The 24,096-nt window shown below is 41.9% G+C and overlaps 1 protein-coding gene across 2 annotated transcripts in view; it reads left to right on the top strand.

Moving 5' to 3' along the window:
* The window catches only part of arl15a (ADP-ribosylation factor-like 15a), a 95,306-nt gene that overhangs the window by 30,416 nt on the left and 40,794 nt on the right, over positions 1–24,096 (top strand). For both annotated transcript variants that reach the window (XM_084024862.1, XM_084024863.1), the window contains exons 2-4: positions 6,445–6,589; positions 7,951–8,010; positions 22,032–22,240. In XM_084024862.1, the coding sequence (XP_083880988.1) occupies positions 6,445–6,589; positions 7,951–8,010; positions 22,032–22,240 (414 nt within the window). The remainder of the gene's footprint in view (positions 1–6,444; positions 6,590–7,950; positions 8,011–22,031; positions 22,241–24,096) is intronic.

The following is a 24,096-nucleotide window of genomic DNA, read 5'->3' as shown; positions in this document are numbered from 1 at the left end:
GGTTTTGCAGGCCTGTGTTATGACTGTGGCTGGTGTGTATTACACACATATCTGTTAGCACCGCTCCTCCGTCGGGACGCCCATATAAAGGACTGTCATTTTCAAAGGTCAGAAGTGAGCCATGCACACAAGTGTTGTCCCGACACTTGGTCTGGAAAAATAAAAACGGCCTCCTTGTCCATCCATGTCCCGTGTCTGTCTGTCTACATCGGCGTTGACTCCCAGAGGCAAGTGTCTCGGATGTCCTTTCCCTTTTCTCCTCCTCCTCTCTAATTTCCTTTGCTAACGCCACTGTTGCTACGAAATCAAAGATGCCCAGCTTGTGTAAATTGGCAGCCAAGGAGGAAGTCCAGCTTTGCTTTTTGATGTGCCCTGCTATTGTAAATGCCAGGAGGTAAATGTGATACTGCAGTTTTTAAGAGGCATTACACTCATTAACGCCATCGCTGGGCCAAGTGCAAAAGGTTCAAGCATATCAGTTGAAGTGTAACCCACCTTTCAAGAGGAAGTGTGCCACGCCATAGGACAAGACCCTGTGGGTCAGTTTTTATTACAAGTGCAAGTGTTTTGTGTGTATTTAAGGAATTAGACTGGTTGTTGGGTTGCCTGCATATCTGCATATACAGTGGTCTGAAAAAGTATTTGCCCCCTTCCTGCTTTCTTCTTTTTTTGCATGTTTGTCACACTTAAATGTTTCAGATCATCAAAAAAATGTTAATATAAGGCCAGGACAACACAACTAAACACAAAATGCAGTTTTTAAATGAAGTTTTCTTTTATTAAGGGGGGAAAAAATCCAAATGTACATTGCCCTATGTGAAAAAGTATTTGCCCCCTAAACCTAATAACTGGTTGGGCCACCCTTAACAGCAGCAACAGCCATCAAGCGTTTGCGATAACTTGCAATGAGTCTTTGACAGCGCTGTGGAGGAATTTTGGCCCACTCGTCTTTGCACAGTCGTTGTAATTCCACCTTATTGGAGGGTTTTCGAGCATGAACCGCCTTTTTGAGGTCATGCCACAGCATCTCAATAGGATTCAGGTCAGGACTTTGACTAGGCCACTCCAGAGTCTTAATTTTGTTCTTCTTTAGCCATTCAGAGGTGGACTTGCTGGTGTGTTTTGGATCATTATCCTGCTGCAGAACCCAAGTTCGCTTCAGCTTGAGGTCTCGAACAGATGGACGGACATTCTCCTTCAGGATTTGTTGGTAGACAGCAGAATTCATGGCTCCATTTATCACAGCAAGTCTTCCAGGCCCTGAAGCAGCAAAACAGCCCCAGACCATCACACTACCACCACCATATTTTACTGTGTGTATGATGTTCTTTTTCTGAAAAGCGGTGTTACATTACGCCAGATGTATTGGGACACACACCTTCCATAAAGTTCAACTTTTGTCTCGTCAGTCCACAAAGTATTCTCCCAAAAGTGTTGGGGATCAGCAAGATGTTTCCTGGCAAACATTAGACGAGCTTTAATATTTTTTTGGCTCAGCAGTGGTTTCCGTCTTGGAACTCTGCCATGTAGGCCATTTTTGCCCAGTGTCTTTCTTATGGTAGAGTCATGAACATTGACCTTAATTGATGCAAGCAAGGCCTGCAGTTCTTTTGATGTTGTTCTGGGGTCTTTTGTCACCTCTTGGATGAGTGGTCGCTGCACTCTTGGCGTCATTTTGGTCGGCCGGCCACTCCTGGGAAGGCTCATTACGGTGTCATGTATTCGCCATTTGTGGATTATGGCTCTCACTGTGGTTCTCTTGAGTCTCAAAGCTTTAGAAATGGCTTTATAACCTTTTCCAGACTGATAGATCTCAATTGCTTTCTTTCTCATTTGTTCCTGAATTTCTTTGGTTTTCACCATGATGTCTTGCTTTTGAGGAGCTTCACTTTGTCAGGCAGGTCCTATTTAAGTGAATTCTTGATTGGGAACTGGTGTGGCAGTGATCAGGCCTGGGGTTGGCTAGAGAAATTGAACTCAGGTGTGATAAACCTTAGTTAAGTTATGTTTTAACTGGAGGGGCAAATACTTTTTCACACAGGGCCATGAAGGTTTGGATTTTTTTCTCCCTTTATAATACAAACCTTCATTTAAAAACTGCATTTTGTGTTTACTTGAGTTATCCTTGCCTTATATTAAAATTTGTTTGGTGATCTGAAACATTTAAGTGTGACAAACATGCAAAAAAAGAAAAAAGCAGGAAGGGGGCAAATACTTTTTCACACCACTGTACATCTTGGCAACATATTTCCTTTAGCCACAGATGAAAACCCCTTTTTTTGACACTCCTTCCCTCTAATTATTTTTTCACACAGTCATGTAGGCGTTATTGGCAAACTCCCTGAGTGGATTATTCAAAAAACATCAAAGAGATGATGATTTTATGCTTGATTTCCACACACTGAAATGATGAGAGAGATCAATCGTCGATGAGCATTTTTCCCATACTTCTCGACACATACACACAGTGTGTCTGGCACTCAAAACAAGTTCCTTATGGCTGCACCATTGGCTCAAATGGAAAAATAAATGTCTTGTCTTGTTAATATGTCATATTTCATATTTTTGGAAACAGATGTGTGATAACCTGCTGGTGTCCAGAGAGTTAGCACCTTCTTATTGTATGTCTGTGAAATATCTAAACACACAAAACCAAAGCAGTTGTGTGAAAGTGTGGAATTTGTTAAATTTGTATAGTGTTTGCCAAACATCTGGATAAACACAATACTGTGTGATGATCCCAAAAGACAGCAAGCCTTTTCTGGGCAAGACGTTGGATTAATCATGGGGGAAGGCTGTGGCTCAGGAGTTAATCGTGATATTTGAGGTATGATCCCTGGCTCCTCTAGTCCGCATTCTGTTTTCTTGGGCAAGATTCTGAACCACAAATTGCTCCTGAATGTCTATTTTTTTATTACTTTTGACAGGACTTGTTCTATTATCATGTGTTCCTAAGCAGAAAATCAAAATGCACCTAGATGCAGCATGTCATTCTTGTAGATTAGGCAGTTAAAACCAAAATAATATTCAGCTGGAATATTTGTAGGGCCACATGCTGCATGTATCCTTTGATGACCCCAATGTTTAGTGGGAAGCAGGGAGAAAACCACACCAGAGAAACTGGAAGCTTGTTGGGGTACCTCAATTTGGGGCATGCTGTCATGCCACTGCCCATTTCCCTATCCTGTGGTGTCTCGTCAGTAGCCAGAGAGTACGAGAGTGAAACACGAACTAGTCTGCTGCGGAGGTAGCGGCTTCCCTCTAACCCACATTTATTACCCCTAAAAATACAAAGTGGTTTTCTAAAAAGAGCCTGGCTCCTGTTCTGTTCCAACTACGTCAGGTTGCAAAAGCACCTAACACAATGGGTTTCATCGCCTCATTGACCAAACTGTTTTTCTTCCAATATTTTTGTTTGTAGTGTCTGACCCCTGACATCAATCTCTTTTTTATGTATATAGTGTTGTTATATCCATCAATATGTCATGGGTTAGTATGCAAATCGACATGCGGTCACTTGAGGTCAGCATGGTTGTGTTGGTCAGGCTGAATGTGGTATGACTTTGAGCATTGTTTGAAGGGAAATATTGAAGAAAAAGGAAGTAATGTAATTGTTTTCCTTTCATACCACTGATTATTGACTTCCCCCATCAATTACATGAGGCTAAATGCTATTATTCAGCGTCTGTAGATTTATGGAGCTGCCCTGACCTATCCTTACACAAGTGGCCTACTGGTAGGCCGGCAGTAGTGCCTTCAGCTTCTGTTCTTGTGTGCTTGAGCTCTGGTCCGTTGCCAGGAGGCCCAGTTATGTCAACCATTAAATGTCTTGACGTCTTTTTCAAGCTGAAGGCTTTGGGGGAGCGGGTGGGGGCGTCATGCATCTTTTAAGGAGACATTCATTCATCTGAAAAAAAAAATCACAGCCTGGCGATGTCTTCAGCAATATTTATATATGGCAGTGTTTATCATTTACATAAAGCCTAGCTAATCAGTAACAGTGAGGTAATGTCTTGGCAGGTCTTTCAGGGAAACACAATTAAAACATGTCCAATCCTATAAGAGGGAGCCAGCCAATCATTAAAGTCAGAGAATGACAGACTTTTTATGGAGAGTGTTTTGGCAAGGAGTTGAAAGGTTTTATTTGTTTTTTTCTTAAAGATTGTGCTCCTTTTAATTCCTCATAGTAATAGTTAAATAGTAGCCTTCACAAAACAGGAAATAAAGCTGATCAGCCTCCATAGGTGCATGTTTTTCTATGCGGCAGTACGTTGCCAGAATATTTTAAGTCTGTCACTTCCGGCTTTGTCTGAACATACTGTAAATCACTCGAACAACATTTTGGAGACCTGTCGACTGTGTATGGTGAATTCAACGTCCAGTTCTGATCTCAGCTGCTCGTCTGGATGCCTGGGAGATTTATGGAGGTAGTCATCATAGGACGGTCTCATTTGAGCTGTCAGCCCTCAGTGACACAGCACACTGGCTCTCAGATCATCGCGTGTGTGGTTGAAAGGGGAAGGGGCATGTCTCGAGGTAAGCATATTTATTTTTCTCCTGTGAGCCTTTTGACCAAGCTCTCCTCGTCAATCTTGTGCTGTCAAGGAGAGCCAGAGGTGGGAGCTCCCTCTATTTTGCTCTCTCTCATAGGGGCCACTGTGTACGGGGACCCCCGGGTCGGACCCTGGATGCTCCTTTGGCAACTATTGTAAAATTTGCACTGTACGTGGTGGGGGGGATACATAAATAATAACTCATTGCAACCTCATAGCTGCTCCAGTTCTTCCGTCCTTTCCTGTGAAACATTCACTGCCAGCTCGGGGGATTGACAGCTGAAGGGCAGCTTTCCTGCAGAAATCTTTACATGTCGCTTCAGGGAAGGCGGGGATGAGAATAGAATGACCTCATCAGACCAAGTTTTTACACGTGTTCCCCCATCTGACGCGCGTGTGTTTCTGATCTTACCGTTTTTCTGGAAGAGGAGAATGTTTCCTGTTTGAGCAGACCGGCGGGTTCATCTAGGAGTCGGGGGGGTCGGGTTGCTCAGCCGACGTCTGGTTCTATTGAAGCAGATTCCCCACATCTCCATCAAACAGCAGCTCTGTTTTGGCACGGCTCTGAAAACTGACCCTGGTGGTCACCGACGTCTGGGGGTATGAGTGCTGCAACACTCTCTGATGCTCTCTCGTTCCCCTCCAATTTGTGAGAAGCCACGGTCATATCCTGCGCTGCTAGTCAGAGGAAAGGTCTTGTTTGTTTGGCTTCATGCATCTCAAGACAAGATGTGAGCTGCAGTTGAAACCAGGGATTCTTATACAAGACCTAAATCTTGAACTTTTGCCAAAGACACTTGAGCGTTGATACAGAATATTTGTCTGTTCTCTCGTTTGTTTATATCTGCTTCTCCCCACTGAGGTAGGAGTTTTATTGGCATGCCCAACACCACACCTGGAGACTGCGCACAGATGTGCTGCAGTTTCCTCGTACACTCGTGTGTGTTTTCCTTCCTGTCAGAGCATTTTGATTGAACAGAGTAGCAGTGTGTTGAACAGGGTCATCCTCTGACAAGAGCAGTAAGCAATCTTGTGTTGATGTTCTTGCACCTGAAACGTGATATAGTAAATGGGTGTGTGCGTGTGTGTGTGTGTGTGTGTGTGTGTGTGTGTGTGTGTGTGTGTGTGTGTGTGTGTGTGTGTGTGTGTGTGTGTGTGTGTGTGTGTGTGTGTGTGTGTGTGTGTGTGTGTGTGTGTGTGTGTGTGTGTGTGTGCGCCCTGCCTTGTCCAGACTGGTTCCTGTCTTGCTAATAAAAGAGATCTCTTTTTAGTTTTGGATACTGATCTCTGCACACAAGTTTAAAGATCTCATTCACGGTTCACACTGCATTTGCCCCTTAATGTCTCACAGCAGGCCCTCACTCCCAGGTCGTGATTCATGGGGTGACAGGTCTGCCTCTGGTTGCCACAAGGGCCCAGTTAGATGGGGTACACGTGTACACACACACACACACACACACACACACACACACTGTAGACAATAACAATGTTGCCCAAGTGCTGGGATGCTCACTCATTTTCCCTTCTCACATCTTTTTTTTTTCATGTGGCATTAAATCATTAAATTAAAATGTGTGGTTTTGTTTTTGTTCTTCATCATTACTCAGTTCCCTTTATTAAAAAAAAAAAGTTTGCTCCCCTTATATCAACTGACAATCTGGAAGTTTTTCATCGACCAGACCTAACATGTAGTAGGGTTTCCTGCCTCTTCATACGAAAACAGCTGTAGCGCACATGAGTCTTTTTTGTTGTTGCAAAGCCAGAACTTTTTTTTAACTTAGAACTTGTTGCCGTTCCAAAATGCAGGATCTTAATCACTTTCCCATCTGCACCAGGTGCATTTGGTCTGTTTTCCAATTAAATCACTGCTTTGTTTGTTTTTGTTTTCTAGTGTTTCCGGGCATTGTGCTGTAAAGGACCCCCGCCGCCAAGACCAGAGTATGATGTGGTGTGCATTGGCCTGACAGGTGCTGGAAAGACCAGCCTACTCTCGCGGCTCTGTAGTGAGGGTGGCGACGGCATTGTTCCGACAACAGGTATGTGGATCAGAGCATTTTGTGTGTGTGTGTGTGTGTGTGTGTGTGTCTGTAGGTAAATAGAATCATGCACTCTCCACACATAAATCCACCTTCTTTCCTTCACATGTTCGTTAAAGCTTTTTCCGAGAAGAGCTCCGGATTGGAATCACAAAAAGATAATACTGTCCAGGTATTACAGCTCTCCAATAGGGGGAAGCATGTCTTCGCCGTGTCTTCCAGGGAAAACGCTCTGCTGTATCTCACCAGCCAAAACTCTGCTTCTTTTCTTCTAGTCAAGTGGGAGGCTGGTGTTAAGTAAGTATGTCCAGAAGAGGAGGCTTTAGGGCTAGTACATTCTCTTGGTAGTCAACACTCTGCTTTCCATATACGCAAAGCTATCCCTCAAGGACACTGACATTCCTTTTTCCTCCCCTGGTTTTGTCAGCAGTCAGACTTTGAGCTGTTGCAGAAGTTCCATTTTTGGTTAAGTCATTGCGCATGTTCGCCAAGAGATGGTAAATATAAAGTAATTCCCAAATGTGCTACCTGTAACCGTTAGCTTGTCTCCGTGGCGCGGGTTCTTGAAAGGGAGTGGACGCCTGTGTGCGCCTGACGTTGAGTAGGCCTTAATAAGTCAAACATGTTGATTACTCACCTCTGGCTTAATCATAATTTTAGCCCACTTCTTTGAAATGAGATTTAGCTGTCAGCACTGTCTGTGTCTGCCAACATCTACAGAGGGAAGATCAGGAAGAACAATGAGGGGGGAAGTCTCCTGTGGTTCCCCCCACTTCTTACTCCATGGTTCTGCACTGTCGTAATGGGCTTAAAAAAACGACATTTAGCAGTTAATTCAGATGTTTAGGAAATCATGATCAGTTTGTCTGTCTCATCTCTCCTCCCGTTGGTGAAACTTTCCAGCAAATGGATCCCCACCAAAGCAATTAAGCCTAATTTGAACAACATTAAATCTCCAGCTTCAGTGGGTTTCTTTACTATTTCCCACCGTACGCAAACCGCAGAAACAAACCGCGTAATACATGGTAGCACTTTAGACATTAGCTCTATCCTCCTCTTAGGCCAACACTTTTTTGTCTGTTTAGCTTTTCTTGTTTTTCTGTTTTGCTAAGCCGGACCACACAAAGTGTTTTTTTTCTTTAGTTTTCACAACACAAACATGTTATCAGTCCTGTGTGTTCACCAGCTGGTGGTTTGAAAAAGCTATACCGATTCTCCCAGGGGAAGCTAAATGATCAATGCAGATTTTAGCCCTTTTTCTCACCATGAAAAAGCAATCGGGGCAACATTCCTATAAATTAATTCTCATCAATTCTAACACACACTAATCATCTTCTTTCTTTTCTTCTTCTCCCCATCAGGTTTCAGCATCAAAGCGGTGCCATTTCCAAATGCCGTCTTGAATGTAAAAGAACTTGGGGGTAAGAAATGCACACCGAGCCTGGGCCTGTAATGCTTTCAGAATTTTAGATGATAATTTCCTCCTTTGTCTGCATGAGGGGAACCCAGCCGTGACATTTTCTTGTGGTCCATTCTAGACAATAGCAGGTTAGCATTGGCTACGGCCCCATACTAACAAAGTGACTCAAACTGCTTTAAAAACAATGCAACATAACAACAATAACCTTTTTTTTTTAAATGTAATAATATTAGGCTATCCAAAATAAAAAAAGTTTATTTCAGCAATTTAAATATTTTTGTCCTGTAGTCTGTAACAACAGTTTTATGTACAATTTATTTCATTAGTTTGTCACTACCAAATCATCACACTCTCGTCTTCATCCCAGTATGTGGGTGGGATGTTTTGGTTCTCTTTTTGTAAAGAACCTGCTTTGCTCCAAATTACACAATGCAGATGCGCATGTGCAGATTTAGCCATTTACATTAAAAGAAACATCTGATATCATCTCATCCCTCACAATTAACTGTTTAAACAAGTAGCTGTGTACACCAAAAGCATGTTTGTTTATTTAGTTATTTATCTCCAGAAGCATCACACCTTTCGGTCACAGACGTCAGACCTGTTAGTGTGTTTGGAAGTGGCTGTACAATCTGCACCCTGTTATTCCTGGAAATGTACGCCACCGAGGAAGCCGTTTAATAAGCACAGATGAGAGATCTTGAGGTGGAGATACGTAAACGGAGCAAATGCAATGGGAGGCAGCCAGTCCTTAAAGGGAGCCGTGAAAGAGGGATAAATCAGTGCAGCCCCTCACAGGCAACTTAGTGACGCAAGGAAATGTTTTGTGGGGTCGAGAATTCAAATAATTTATGTTGTTTTCTGCGCACTGTAGGCACATGACAGGTGCAGTGCATGTTTTGATGGCTCACCCATCCTAGCCTCCTGAAAAGATGGAAAAACACACCCACACAGACACAAACACACTAACACTGACACACACACGCACACACACACACACACACACACACACACACATACACACAAATACACATACACACACACACACACACACACACACACACACACACACACAGACACAAAGAGGCACTGGAGGACCACCAACGAGGGTGCTACCAAATTTGGACAGAGCACATTAGAGGGGTTTCAAAAGAGTTTTTTTCTGGATTGGTTCAAAGCCAGTCTGGTGGGACATTATTGTGGTTGGAAAAACACTGGTCCCACAGATGACACGTTTGATTTAGATAAGTTAGTATTGCCTGCCACCGCAGCAAAAGGATGATGAAATCTGTTCTCTCTTTTTGTTCGGCCCCCCCTGCTTGGACCCTCACTCCCCGGCTCCTTTTCTTGTAAATACACAGAGCACAAGAATTTGAGCGATGCCATGCGGTGCCATCCGTTATAGATGGGCTTGACGGGGTAAAAACAAGCACATGATGTTTTGACGCTTCTACTTTTTATTTGGAGCGCAGTATTGGAATTTGGTTTCCGTCTCTGAGGTGAAATGTTGATATGTGACCCTCTTTTGGTTTGGCTGAACGAAGTCGTAATATTCTCGTTACAAAATGTAAATGACGTAAATGTGAAGAGATTCAGTGTGTAATGTTCCACCAGTCAGTTTCATAATGAGCCTTTGAGATCGTTTTCTGATTAAAGCAGCCCCTCTCTGCACTGTTTGTAACTTCCTCAACGCTTCCCATTACTGTCAGTGTTTTATTTTTTCCCTCCCCCTCCCCATGGCTTTAAAACAAGCAAACATGTGTGGTTCAGTTCTTGTATTTTGCACTCCGTCAATGTTGTAGGAAAGTGATACAAGATGTGACGCACAGATGTAAGTACTCCCGATCCCCTCTGCCCCCAAAAATCTTGTTTTACACAATACCTTTGTGGCTTGTTCACTTCACTCAGCCTTCACTATATCAAGGGGAAGAAGCCCTCGTTGAGGAACGTGAAGAAGTGAAGCACTTCCCATGTATTTCCTCTCCCACCGGAAAGCCCATTGAATAATGTCAATGAGGTATTCTCTTTTTTTACAGTAAGAAATGTTGCTCTACTCATGTGACCTTAAGTGCCCGAGGTCGGAAGCTCTTTTTGGTAGAGTTTAAAACACATGAAATCCCGCTTCACAAAAGCCCAAGCCTCACACTTTTTCTATGCAGTTATTCTAGCCTTGCTGTTTGCTTGGCAGGGCAAGCCTGATTATTTATTGCTCAACCCATTTCATCTGGCAGACTAAAGTGGTTGTAAGGCACATGGGAAACAGGCAAGAGTTAAAGGGACAGTTCAGCCCCAATATAAAACAAACATATTTTCCTCTTATTTTTTTATTTTTTTTGCAGTGATTTGTCCAGTTTTGAAGATATCGGCCGTGGAGATGTCTGCCTTCTCTCCAATATAATTGGACTGGAAGACACTCAGTTTGCTCAAAGCACCAAACAAAAACCCACTTAAAACTCAACAGCGATATCCTTTCCCATAAATCATGACCTGGTTACGCAAGGTTATCCACAGACCTTGCCATGGGCAGTTTCATGTAACTATGGTTGAAAGAAAATACTTCTTACATGAAAATGCTCAAAATAAGGTACTTTTTGGCACATTGAGCTCCACAAGCCAATTTTGTTGTATATACAGTATATTGTAGAGTAGGAAGATATGCATTTTTGACTGAAATGTCCCTTAATGGTCAAAACCTTTGGCATTCAGATAAATCTTGCACACAGCAAAGAACAGAGAGTGACCCTAACATGGCACTTGGCGTTGTCTTTGGAGCCAGGTCTCCGCTATGTTGTTAAAATATGGTTGGTTATAAACCTGCGTAAGCATAGTTGACTGTGACTTGCATAGTTGCTAAGACCTGTAATGCATTTTTAACTCTCCTGCCTCGAGTGCACTGGACCAGATTGTCATAAGCGCAAGCTGCCCTTAAAACCAGAGGCACAAAGCAGCTTATGTGCAGGCAACCCTGATGTATGGTGCCTGTAATGATTCAGACCAGGCTATACGTCCGTCTCATGCATTTGTTATTGAGGTCCCTGCTGTCTTGTTTTCAGTTGTTCTCTTTCTTATGAACAGCAACCATAGCTTTTCTGTTCTTTGGGTTCTACTTCCCACGCTAAAGGACAAACTGTGTGGTCTATCAGTCAAGTTTGTCCTCTGTCAAAGCCTTGAGTTCAAATGCTCATAAAAAAGAAAAAAAACATTCACATATCACTGATGAAATTAGAATTTTTCAACCTTGATTTGGAAGTATGGTAGAGGGTAGTTGAGAAATATAAGTCAGGCAGGTGGAAGAAGGTGGAAAATCATCTTGTTCTGTTCCATAGCTACTTATCACAATATAAGATTGACAGTGTCAGTCTTATATCGTGATAAGTGGCTATGGAAGATCAAATCAAATAGATACACAGACAGAACTGTGCATTTTCATTCTAAGATTGCAAGCATGAAGAGATGGACACACTATTTATTTAATAATCTGACAGCAACATTGTAAAACGACTGTTCTTTGCACTAATCAGAATAATATCTAATTTAATCTTTTCAGTTTCAACATTGAGAATTTTGCATTCGCAGATCTTAAGTCTGGCAGGCTTTCGCTTCCCAGCTGGTGCCAGGTATGGGGATTAGGTGGGAAGGGCACCTCTGGGGACACAGGGAAGAATCTATTAAATGTGTGTGTGTGTGTGTGTGTGTGGGAGTGTGCGAATGTGTGTGTGCGTATACGTGTGGACATTGACATGACGTCAAGTCTAGACGGGCCATTTCACAGTGTGCATTCATGCCACGCAATGACAGCTGATGAGGAAGCGGTCCTAATAAGCCCCGCTCGTTGCTGTCGAATTGAATTACAGCGGTAGATATTAGCAAATGTAATGTTTGTGTTGGAGCAGTATTTGTCACCAGGCTTTGGAATATATTTTTGTATTACTGCAGTTTGGGTATCTTTATAGGAAAATGTTTAAATGCTTTATTTGTATTTACTAAATGAACATCATGCTGTATTGAAGAAGACTTGAAACTAGTGATTGAGACCATAAACTCATGTTCACAATGTTTAATAGGTAATAACTCAAATGAGAAATAGAGTAATTTTCTCATAGACTTCTATTCTATCAGACTTAATTTTGCGCCCAGAGGAGTCGCCCCTGCTGGCTAATAGAAATAATGGTAGAAGTTTAAGGCACTTGTGCCGTGACTTCACTTCGCAGAACTGGAGGTTGCCACCTGGTGCATATGAGACTATGGATGGATATGTGAAAATGGGATAGATTGGTGTCGATTTTAATTTTGAAATTATGTGGAGCCCATCCTATCATCCACTACTAGTCCATCAGAGAACATGTGGGAAGACCAGCATGATGCATCGCAGAACATTTACCAGTTGTCTGTGACCACCAACCGGCAATGGAAGTATGTGAGCACGTCTCAGATCAAAACTTCATTGTGGTCATGGCAGACCCAATGTGGTTTTTATTACTATCAAATAGGACCACAGTGTGTGTTACTCCACGCAATCGGGAAACTTTTCCTTTGCATTGGTAAAAGATATAAGCAGAAATAATTTGCCATTTAGTTTAAAGCAGATGCTGGCAGTCGCAGAAGCCTGGATTTTTGGGGTTCTGAGGACAGAGGTGTAATTGATCTCCATTTGAAGCTTGCTTCAAGAATATTACACATTTGATGTTGGGTTTTTTGTTGTTGTTGTGAGTAGGCGAATGGTGCATCATATAAACTATAGGGGACAATCCTTTTATGTCATGAAGGCGTATTATGCATTCTATTTTAACAATGCAATTTTCAAAGCGCTAGGTGAAGTGTGCAATGAGAATGAGGACATAAACATGTGCACTTGATATTATTGTATGGGCACAGCAGCCTGTATGTGGCTTGGAATATAAATAGAAAGGTTGCCATAATTAATCATTACTTTCAACCGGTCACAATACTCGTCCACGACTACAAACGTCCTTGTCAGTCCCAGCGGCGCACGATGAAAATGGCTCACTTAATGGAAAGGAGGGGCACAGAGTGGCCCAATTATTTACATGCAGTAACACAACTTATTGATCTCCAATAATAAAGAGGCGCCACATTTCCACAATCCAGATCAGTCATTTCTGTACATGAATGAGAAGGACTGATGCATGTTTGAGATGAGGCCTCACAGGAACTGGTTACTTAAAAACAGACGCTGCTGAGACTGCAGGTTGATGGCTGTATCAACAGCTGAAGTGTTTCCCACCTCGCTCCAGCTCATTCCCCCAATGAAGTAAGAAAACTTTATTGCTCGAGGCCTCCCTTGCTAGTCCCAGCGATCCCTCCCATCAACGTATTGTAGCTGTTTTGTTCAGAGAAAGAAAGAGTCTGTTTTTTATTAGGGAGACTTCAAAGAGGATTGCTTTCAGTGTTTCAACTTTCAAGAGTAAAAAAAAAAAAAACCTGATTAGCAACATGCTTGCATTTTGTTCTAGGTAAAAAAGCTGGCAAAAAGCATAAATGTGTGTATATGGGATGTATGGGAAAGTGCTGTTCAAGCCGAATCTGAATCCATACCTGCATCAATACACACAACAAACAGAAGAAGCCTCAACAGTAGCCTGATTTAGACCAGATGGAAATATAGGGTAGTAGGTTTCAACTATGTACCATCGCAAGCTGTTTGAATTTGCAGACGACTTCAGAAACTCCAGTCATTAAATACAATTGTGAGAAAATCTGAATTCAGAAGACTTGTTTATCTGCTTTTAATTTCTGCAGTGTAATTGTTTGCTTATGTTTTACTGGCAGTTACCTCAAAGTTTGAATTCATTTTTAGACACACGAAAGAGAAAAGCAACCTGATCCCCTGAATATCATCGCCACTTGTGTTTGTACCAGTTAGACATCTGCCTTTCCTATTCTTCCCTAATCCCTGCATTATCATGACTTCCAGACAATCGTTTTACTATTCTCAATGCTTTGAGCTTTACTTTCTGTCCCTGAACCCTAACAAAAATCGGACTTTGGCTAAATAGAGCTACTCAAATCCACCACATCTATATAGTCTTGATTTTAACAGCCTGTCCTTCCCCACAAGCTTCTGTTCCGCTAGCATTTATATTATAATTAATTTTTAAAGTGTTCTTTAGTCTGTGTGAGACAAATCGTGACACTGCAGGTTGATATATTATACTGTATATTATCATAGTAAGCATGTGCTACTGAGCTCACTTCTTGTTTTTTATTGACGAATAATGTTTTAATACGTTTAAGACACTCTCTCCCCTGCCAGCATGTAGTCTACTGAAAATGTTAAAAAAAATAACTGAGCAATGTTTAATTACATTTTTGTATTCAGCATAAAATATTATGCAGGACTACTTTTTTATAGAATAAATATGTTATTTTTTCACCTTTCAGAAGAATACAGATAGTCTCACTCGCATTATCGCATGTTTATTTCATGGATATAGAATTTTGGTTACAAGTTACAAGAATCGAATCGTGGTTTACAGAATCGAATCGAATTGCTAGTTTGATAATTGACACAAACTACAGCCAGAGGCTTTACTTGACATGAATCTACAATCTGATCTACAATCATTAAGATTCATGACCTCAAACCATGCCGACATGATACATATCCATATGTTGTGAGCAGTAGGTTGAATAACACTTCTTGTTTCGGCTCATCTTCATTTGAAACAGAGGGTTGAAAGACTCTTGCGTGGTGTTGAATCAGCGAGTGAGGGTTGGGTGGGCTTGGGTGAGGCGTTTTCCTAAGATTCCATTTCTATCCATTTGATCCATAGATAGGGTTACTCTCTGACGTTACACAATGATACACCTCAGTGTAATATTGTCAGAAATGTTGGAATCATAGCATTCATTACTGTGTTTTCTTACGTAGAATGCATAACGGAATATATGGTCTCGAGTCTTCAAGTCATACTAAATCACATTATTCCTGTGGCCTTTTTCTGAGTGTATGCTTCAACCTGAATATATCTATCTTAGATAGTTTCAGGGGAGCTGTGGTGAGGTTTAATTTGAAGGATAACCAATTACCAATCTGGCCATCTTGTGGCAAACATAACATTTTAGGCCGATTCCCTCAAAACTAAAGGATACCCCATTGCTGAACTTAAACAGGGATTAAATCCATCATGGTAAAGCAAATGATAATTCTTGGCCAAGGGTAGCCTCAGTAGACAATTTTGTAATGCTGCCTCAATAAACAATAAGCTACGTTGCGTTGTTAGGCTCAACGCAGAACTGTTGTAAAACTGCCCATACATATCCCTGGCAAGGTTTCAAAAGATAAACACACTCCTGTGTTTCTGGTGACTTGGTGGCACCATATTATCTTTGCTGATCAAATAGAGTTGGTAGAGCAGGCTGCTACTGGTTCTGTCTAGTAGCTGGTTGACTTTTCAGACACACAGATGGGCAGGACTGATAGTGTTAGCTGCCTAGCTCCGTCATTACGTAGCTGGTTTTTATTAGCTGTAAACCGCTAGCGTTATGATAACCTAACAGATTTAACTGTTTAAAACTTAAATCTTGTTGAAACGGGAGCTTTACTACCTCTCTAAAGTCCCCATAGAAACCAGGTTGTCGGTCTTTAAGACACTTCACCATGTTTGTTGTGCTACGAGTTCGCTTCTGCGCTACTACTTTAGCATTGCTAGCATATCGCCATGTTGACATCCCTAGCCTTTCCCCGGTCATTAGCCTCGTATGCTAACGGTGCGTTCTTTTATTCTCTGAGAAAAACTTGGATGCCACCTTATCGAAACGAAGCCATTTGAACTTCTACAATTTCACTTTATTTCATGTTTTTGTTTATCTTCTGTTCGCAATGCAATGCCACGTTTAGCAACACCCCTTTTGAAACAAGTCTTTGTTTCAATATTGCACTCACAACAAAACCGATTCCCATACCCGTATACAGTGATACGGAAGCAGTAAGGTTTTGCAGTAATATGAGTGATGGATATCGTCATTACGACCAAAGTGGTCCAAAACCAATGAAAACAGTTCATAACAGCTCACACAGGGCGCAGCCATGTTGGATTCCGTATCGGAACTCTTGCTCGGCTTAAAGGGGGCGTGTTGGTGTGTGCCGCTAGGCAACGTTCTGTCTCTATAGGTACGTGTCCACATGCAGCGGTGTTTCCCCGCTTCCCATTCATTGTCTATGTGAAAAGCTGTGCAATGCATTCTGATAGCGTTGCGGTGAATTTCCAGAGGCGGCGCGTTGAGTTGCCCGCTCCTCATTTGCATAAAGTTAAGGTCGAGTCTACTTTATGCAAATCAGAAGCGCCGGCTCGACTCGCCGCCTCGCCAACTCTCACGAAAATCTTTTAAACTGAATGTTGTCGATCTAAAATAAAGACAGATTCAGCAACTGCATAGCTTATTTCTCGCTTAAAATGTTTTCAGAAACACATTTCAGTGAACTATTTTCGTAAAATAAGAGAACGTTTCCAAACGAGCCGCCATGTTGGGATTTGAAATCCGGGAGCAGACAGGCCACCAGTGAAAGCATTCGTCCAATCAGGTGCAGCCATGAAGTGGTTGTAGCAAGGAGAGTGCCTGTCAATCATCCTCTAGTGGCAGCCCACTAGCGTGCAAGTAGCAAGCGGCGCGTCAACTAGCATTTAAAAACGCCCCTGTGGACACGTAGCTTTAGTCGGAACTCCGACTCGGATAGAATAATAGAACGCAGCATAAATACTTCCAAACGGCACTTTTGCTATGTTAATTTTCTACTAAAACTGGAAGCGAAGGCCCTCCAGCAGCAATGTAATGTGAACTAACGTTCATGAGCTCAGCTGCTAGAGACGGACGGAACTAGTCTGTCTGCAGCACTGCTCTGGGAAGTTACGCATCAACTGGCGGAGACAGGACTGTTGACGGCAAAAGTATCGATACCTTTGCAAGTTCGCATTGAATCTGATACTAATTTTTAGTATTGATTATTTATTGAGTATCGATTTTTTTTGACAACCCTTCTCCTCTCCTTGTAGTTTGGAAGCCATTAAGATTGCCTGGACCATTCCAATTTATGACCTGTGTCTTTATGACCTGGCTCTCATCACTTGCCACTGGTATAATTTTTGAGACAGTGTAGCTTGGTGATACCACTAACAACTGACAACATAACCAGAGAGAGGTGAGCATAATAGCCTATGAATAAAAGCAGGTAAGCTAGCTAAAGTTACATCTTTAATTTACCATATTGCGTTGGTGTAGTCTGTCGGCAGCAACGACAGGTATTTGTCCCTGGGCACTCAGACATGAATCCCTCGAGGCTCTCTTTGTTTCTTTCTCCAGCATCTTTGTGGGTTTTTGTGCATTAATTGAATGACAGCATAGTATAGTCCTGTCTGTTCTCGTCCAGGCAGATGATTAGGTCTGAAAACAACCCACGGACCACAGTCTGTTAAATGGGCCCGGCTTCATTTTTTCCACTTTTTCAAATCCTGTCTCAGTAACTTTGTCTCCTTTGTCTCGATGTATCCATGCTTAGACCACCAGGACCTTGACTTGGGACTTGTCGTTCTTGATTTGAGAATGGACTAAGGACTTAAATGCAAAGACTTACTTGAGAAAATAATTAGTCTCACTTTTGGTTTATAGAGTGTTTAACAACAGGTTTGAACGAAGCTCAGCCAATCATAATCAAGGACCGGAACTATCCATTTTATAAGATATGTTTGTCATGGAAAAAGTTGCCCTTTTTCCATGACTCACATGGTAGCTAGCTTTGTTGGTCGCTGCACCAATGCATTCAACAGCTGTAATGTATCAAGTCTAGGTAAAGCAAAAGGATGTAACATGAGTAAGAAGCAGATACGAGAGGTTTAGACAAAAACAAGAAAAATGTTTAATTGCAAATCTTCAAAGCATTAATTTGTGGGTTCTTCTTTCAGGTGCATCCAACCAAACTTGTCAGTAGATTGGACCGTACTTTGTGATATCTTTTTAATGACTTGATTATGAGGTGTTAATTAATTTTTCTCCGATTGTGTGTTTAGGTAATTTCCCAAACTTAGTTCATGATTGAGTTAGGTAATTGATTTTGCTAGAGGTATTCATTATCTAATTCTTGTAGTCAAAACCCATTTAATGAATGAATGAGGCAACAAGTGATGAAGCAGAGTCATTAGCCAACGTGACTTTAACTGACATGCCTATCATTTGGCACTCTGTGTTTTTACACAGAGATTCCGCCGTAATCACAGAAAAGAGAGCCCTTGATATGCCGCAATCGCACCGAGCATTGGTGTGCAGCGTAACAACACGATAGTGTCTCCTTTTACAAAGCATCCTGGCTTTGCAGAACCAGAAAGGCTGTGATGTGTAACATAACAGCGCCGATGGCTGTGATGTGTTTAATGAGCGTCGGAAATCCGATTAGCTCAAGCGCACCAAAACAACAAATGAAAGGGGAACTTTGGCTGGTATTGCATATTTACACTACTCTGCAACCACAAGCAAGTTGCTGCACTCCTCGTTTCGCTCTGTGACTACCTTCGTTGCCGTCTCAGAGGCGCAACGATTCTGACCTTTTACAATGACGACGGTGCGGAAAAAAGGAGTGATACTCCCGCAATGAAATGGCAATGTAAGAGGGGCTAATGTTGACCTTTGGATAATAACGTCTCAGTGTAACGTCTCAGTGAAATCTCAGTGAAAAGTATTAAAACACGTTTCTTTTTTTAATATATCATTAATTGAATTACAAACTATATTTAAAATATAAATACAAAGGCATTAAATGGCACAACATTAAAATGAATGGTGGAAAAAGGAGCAAGGAATGAGGTCTTACTCATTGCACTTATTTGATTAATGATATGTAGTAGGGCTGCCAGCAGCCCCCAAGAATCATGATGTCATGTTTGGAAATCCTCCTCTCAGGCCAATAGGTGGCAGAAGTTGCCAACAAGATCCAACGAGACATGACGGGACATTCCACCATTTCCAGGCAAAGAGGAGAGAAACTTCCTCGTCAATCTCTCAAGTGCCACTTTGTCTGATAGCTTTCCACTCCAGTGATAGGTGTGAGCAGAAAGAGTGGGGGAGGAAAGAAGAGAGGGAGGGAGGGAGGGAGGCAGAGCATGAGGAAAGGGAGGTAAATGTCATCGAGAGCACTTCGTGAGGTTTAAACATTTGCCAGCCTCACAGTTCGTCACTTCTTGGCAGTTACCTGCCTATGAGCAACAACAACAAAACAGCAGTTCACAAGATTGCAAAAGAAGTAACCTCACCAGATAAAGGAGAATCATTTTTAACCAGAGAAAGTACAACCGTCTAAAAGCGAATGCGTGTACTTTTAAATGCAATGTGATAGGACCCTTTGTAGTTGTGTCCATGCGGCGCTGATAAGTGCGGTGATCATGTAGAGCATTTTAAATGGTTTAATGGAAAACATGTTGTGAAAAGGACCGCATTCCGCTGATGATGAAGTGTAATCAAAGTATTAGAGCAGTTAACAAGATAAGTTTTAAAATATTTTTATAAGATTCCTTAGATTTAAAACTGGAAACAGTCAATACTGCGGTGTATTTGAGATAGAAAAGGGACTTATTAATGTGCATGCTCCCACCTCCACCCGGCCTTACTAATAGGGAAAACATCTACAGAGTACACAGTTCAGTATTCATCAGATTTTGAGTGGGCAATTTTTCAAGATTAGTCTGATATATATTTTTTTCATTTTAAAGTACAAAGAACAATACTACCTCCGTACTGACTCCACATCTGTCTTTTGAGTAAAAAAAAAAAAAATCCCTCTCTCTTGGCTCGAAATGTGTAGATTCCTCATTAAAGGAGATCAGCAACTGTGGTCAACTTGTGTTCAGTCAGTTAGGATGGATTCCAGTTGTCACAAGGGGAGCAAGATGTCCTGAGGAGCATGAGTAACATGGAGGATGTGACTAGCATATCATGGCATGGTGGTGTTGAGCGAATGTGTCAGTATCAATTGACAGTGGGTGACAGCAGAAGCTGTCATCTGGCAGTCATTCCTAACCTTATAAAGAACTTTTTTTTCATGGACTGAATAGTAAAATAATGAGAAATTTCCCATAAAAGCAAAATATTATCTTTTCTCAGAAAGGTTGTAGACGTGATTGTAGGAGGGTTGACCATTTCCAGATGAGGAGTACTGAAGGTGTTTACAGACGTTTTTGTCGCACCTCCAGTACATCACCACATAATAAGTTTGGGGTTGAGAAAAAAACATTTTTGACAGGGGAATGGCTGCTTAAGACTATTGCCCTGAAATTAGCCTGTCGGGAAAAGTCCTAAGCACTGAACTGACCCCACTAATCTCTACTAATCGCACAGTGAAATAGTTATGGGGTCGGGGTTGGCGTCTACCAATCCTACAGAGCAGGTGGGATTGTGATCAGATTCTAAACAAGTGCCCTTACATTGAAGAAAGTACACAGGAATTACAAGGATCAAAAGGATGTCTATGAAAATGTATTTCCTCTCCAAAGACATTGCCTAGTCTGTCATTAAGGGAAAGGAAGGGGCCGGCAGTGGAAGCAGAGGGAGGGGGTAGCACAGGGGACACGATTGACTAATTCTGTGAGCATGTAGGTCTATTCCTCAAATTACTTACACTTACAAATTGTTGCTGTGAACTAAACCACTGCGTGAGCATGTGTTGTTCACCATGAACTCAATGTCACCGTGGCCTTGAAAATGAGACCAGGCTCCTTCCAAATTATCCAGTGAGAATGCATATTTACTTTAAGGACTTTGGGGATTCATTTCTGTGTCTGAACAATACCTGCTGAGAAATGTGGCAGGAAAATATTAATTTGAGATGCAGCTCAGCAGCTTGTGTCAAGTTGTTCTAGTCATAAATCAGAAATGAATTGAATAAGTGAAAGTGGAAAAAAAGTGTGAATGTAAAATGGCTTAGAAGAGCATGATGGAAGTATGTGATGCCATCCCCGTGCTCAGTTAATGATACATTGTTGTAACAGGTTTTAGGTTGGTACCGTTTTCTTTGGTACAAAAGAAATTAAAAAGTCTACTCAAGTATTGATAAAAAATTATCAAAAATCACTCCAAAACACCACATTTAGGCACTAAAACCTTGATGAGCATGATCCACGAATCCATGATGTGATTTGATAATTTTGGTAAAGTTCTTGTTTTTGCGATTACTGCAAGAATACAATGTTTTTGGCGATTGGATGGCGAAGACTTCTGTACTAAAGAGACCCCCTTAATATCAATATATATGAATGTATTCTTAGCAATTCTTGCCTGGTAAAATAAAGGTTTACTACTACTACTACATATATAGCAAAGCCATCCCTTAATTAATGCTCAAGGTCTCTTTTTGTGGTTGTAAAGTTTTATGAGGCAGTTTTTCAAAAACGGTCTTAATGTGAAATGGCTACTATGGAGATGAACATCATCACGCATTAATGCAATTGGGCTGATTGGATCCACAAGATTCTCGGCTTTCCAGTCATACCCCATTCATGCGGTATGCAGAAATATTCAAATACACCATTTTTTAGAATGGGCAAAAATAACACATTGGAAAAAAAACGGCATGATTTTTGCCCAAAACTGCTTGGGATTAGTATAAAGTAGGCATGTATGTGAAGGGGAGACTTGTGGGTACCCATAGAACACATTTTCATTCACAGCTCGAGATGAGAGGTCAAGGGTCCTCTTCAACATGCCAGTTTCTCTAGTGAAATTGTAACCTAGATTTAGAAATGTCATTCAGCCTCCTTTGCTACCAATTCATTTGGTCATTTACTTTCTATCATACCATATCTTCACTAGCTTTAAGACTAAACCCCTTACAGCATTTTAAAGACAGTAATGTGGGCCAGGGTTGCTAGCAAGCCTGCAGATTATCATGTTTTTATGCACTTAACTCTATTACAGGAGTTGGTAGCGTTACTGTCATTAGGAGTTTTGCACATGACAACCGTAGCATCAATGACTTCCCCCAGTAGTTGACTCATTTATTGGTATTATATCTGTCTACAGGAGCCGACAACATCAAGAAATATTGGAGTCGTTACTACCAGGGGTCACAGGGTGTAGTCTTCGTATTGGACAGTGCCTCATCGGACGAGGACCTCGAGGCAGCACGTAACGAGCTCCACTCAGCCCTGCAGCACCCGCAGCTGTGCACACTGCCTTTCCTCATCCTCGCCAACCACCAGGACAAGCCTGCCGCAAGGACACCAAACCAGGTAGCATACTGTAGCCTGCTTAGCTATTGTTAATTTATTCCATTCTGTGCTCGAACAGCAATGAAGTTCCGTTCCGTTCCGTTGCAAATAACATCAGCGATCAGCTTCTTCAGAAAAACTTTACATGTATGTCTCAATCAGAAAAGGCAGTTTTGCATTTATTTATTAAGTACACATTCAGACATCAACAGTATGGAAATATGGATGGCTTTTCTCATTTGCACTGCTCCGATTGTTAAAGAGCCAAAAGGGGTGGTTTAAGACCTGGGCTCTACAATTACAACAACAACAACTACAATATACATCATAAAGACTTTTAGCCTCATAATTTAATAACAGACTTATTGGTGTGTGTGTGTGTGTGTGTGTGTGTGTGTGTGTGTGTGTGTGTGTGTGTGTGTGTGTGTGTGTGTGTGTGTGTGTGTGTGTGTGTGTGTGTGTGTGTGTGTGTGTGTGTGTGCGCGCGTGCGTGCGTAGGTGTGTAGGAGTGTGGGAACAAGGGAGTGGTTCAGATAGCACCACTGGTCAGGTCTCTCAAGGCAAATTGAAGGGCCAACTAAGAGCAAACAGGAGATCTCTATAAATTGATGTTTTGGGAAAAGAAAACATCATCCTGAAAAGGGAAACCATGGCCTTTTCCTCCAGCCATGCCTCAGACAGGACTTTGCAGGCTTGTCCCTTGTGGCTCGCCCGTACCACTTCAAAGTTTAGGTATAGGGGTCTTATGCATGCTAAGTGGGTGGCGGGCCAAGGTGTAGGTCACGGCGTGCCTGCCCCTCTCACATCTGGAAGACTTATTTTCACATCTCTTGGGGGTTTACGATATCCACCTACCTGCCATGTTCAAAAAAATCTTTGGTGATATGTCATGTAGGACTTGTGGCAGGAGGGTCTTCTGTGCCTGTCACGGCCTGATTACATGTTAGTGGAATCCACATTTGAGGGAGGCTCTCGAGTTGAAAAGGAAAAGCTTTCAGGCATTTGAATGACAAGTATGTGGAGTCCAGAAGGATTGCAGCTCCTGTTTTCACAGAAGTAAAATCTTGGAAGGAGTTTGGGGAGTTCATGAAGACCGATTTTTGGTTTGGGATGACACAGTTTCTTGACCTTAACTGGTGATGTTACCGGATGGTGTGGAAGGAACTCTTGAGTAACTTCTGAACTGAACAGACGCGCCCTCGGTGTAGGAGGCAAAATTGTGAAATTGTTGGTGGAGGTTACAGATAATCTTCCGAGGTAAGGTGCCAGGGATGGAAGACAGTCATTGTGGGATTCAAAAGGCACTTAATGTTGCTGGACTGTCTTGGTTCATACGCCTCTTCAATGTTGTGGCATCTCATCTACCTTCTAAATCTTGCAACTTCAACCTACTGAACTGTAGACATAGGACGAATCACGTAAGAATAAGGATATGGGGGGGGGGTCCCTGGTCTGGGAATGCCTCAGCATCTGGTTGACAATCTGGGGGCGAAGATGCCGCCTGCCACCGTGATATGGATCTATCTGTCTCTAAAATGTATGACTTTGTTTATTGTCATTATTTGTTTCTGGACTCTATTAAAGATTAATTTGATTACAGGACGTGCTTCCAAGATGCTTGCTGTGTGTCTGTGTTCCAGATTTTGAGCTCTGGAACACAGACAAACACACACACATTTTCTTTGTTTGCCTGTATATTCCTCCTTATTGGATTTTTAGACTCTGTTTTCATTTGCTGTTTGGCAGGTCAACCTTTTGTCATTTCAAACCTCAAGATATGATTCATAACTAGCATAGCTTTGTTTTCAGTAAGTCAGTTCATGTCATTTGACAATTAGCCTGACGGCTCTGAATTAACTCCTCACTCCAGTTTCATT

The sequence above is a fragment of the Eutrigla gurnardus genome (genome assembly GCF_963514095.1).
Source record: "Eutrigla gurnardus genome assembly, chromosome: 13".
Taxonomy (NCBI): domain Eukaryota; kingdom Metazoa; phylum Chordata; class Actinopteri; order Perciformes; family Triglidae; genus Eutrigla; species Eutrigla gurnardus.
The sequence above is the reverse complement of the archived record's forward strand: the minus strand, read 5'-3'. Positions and strand labels throughout refer to the sequence as shown.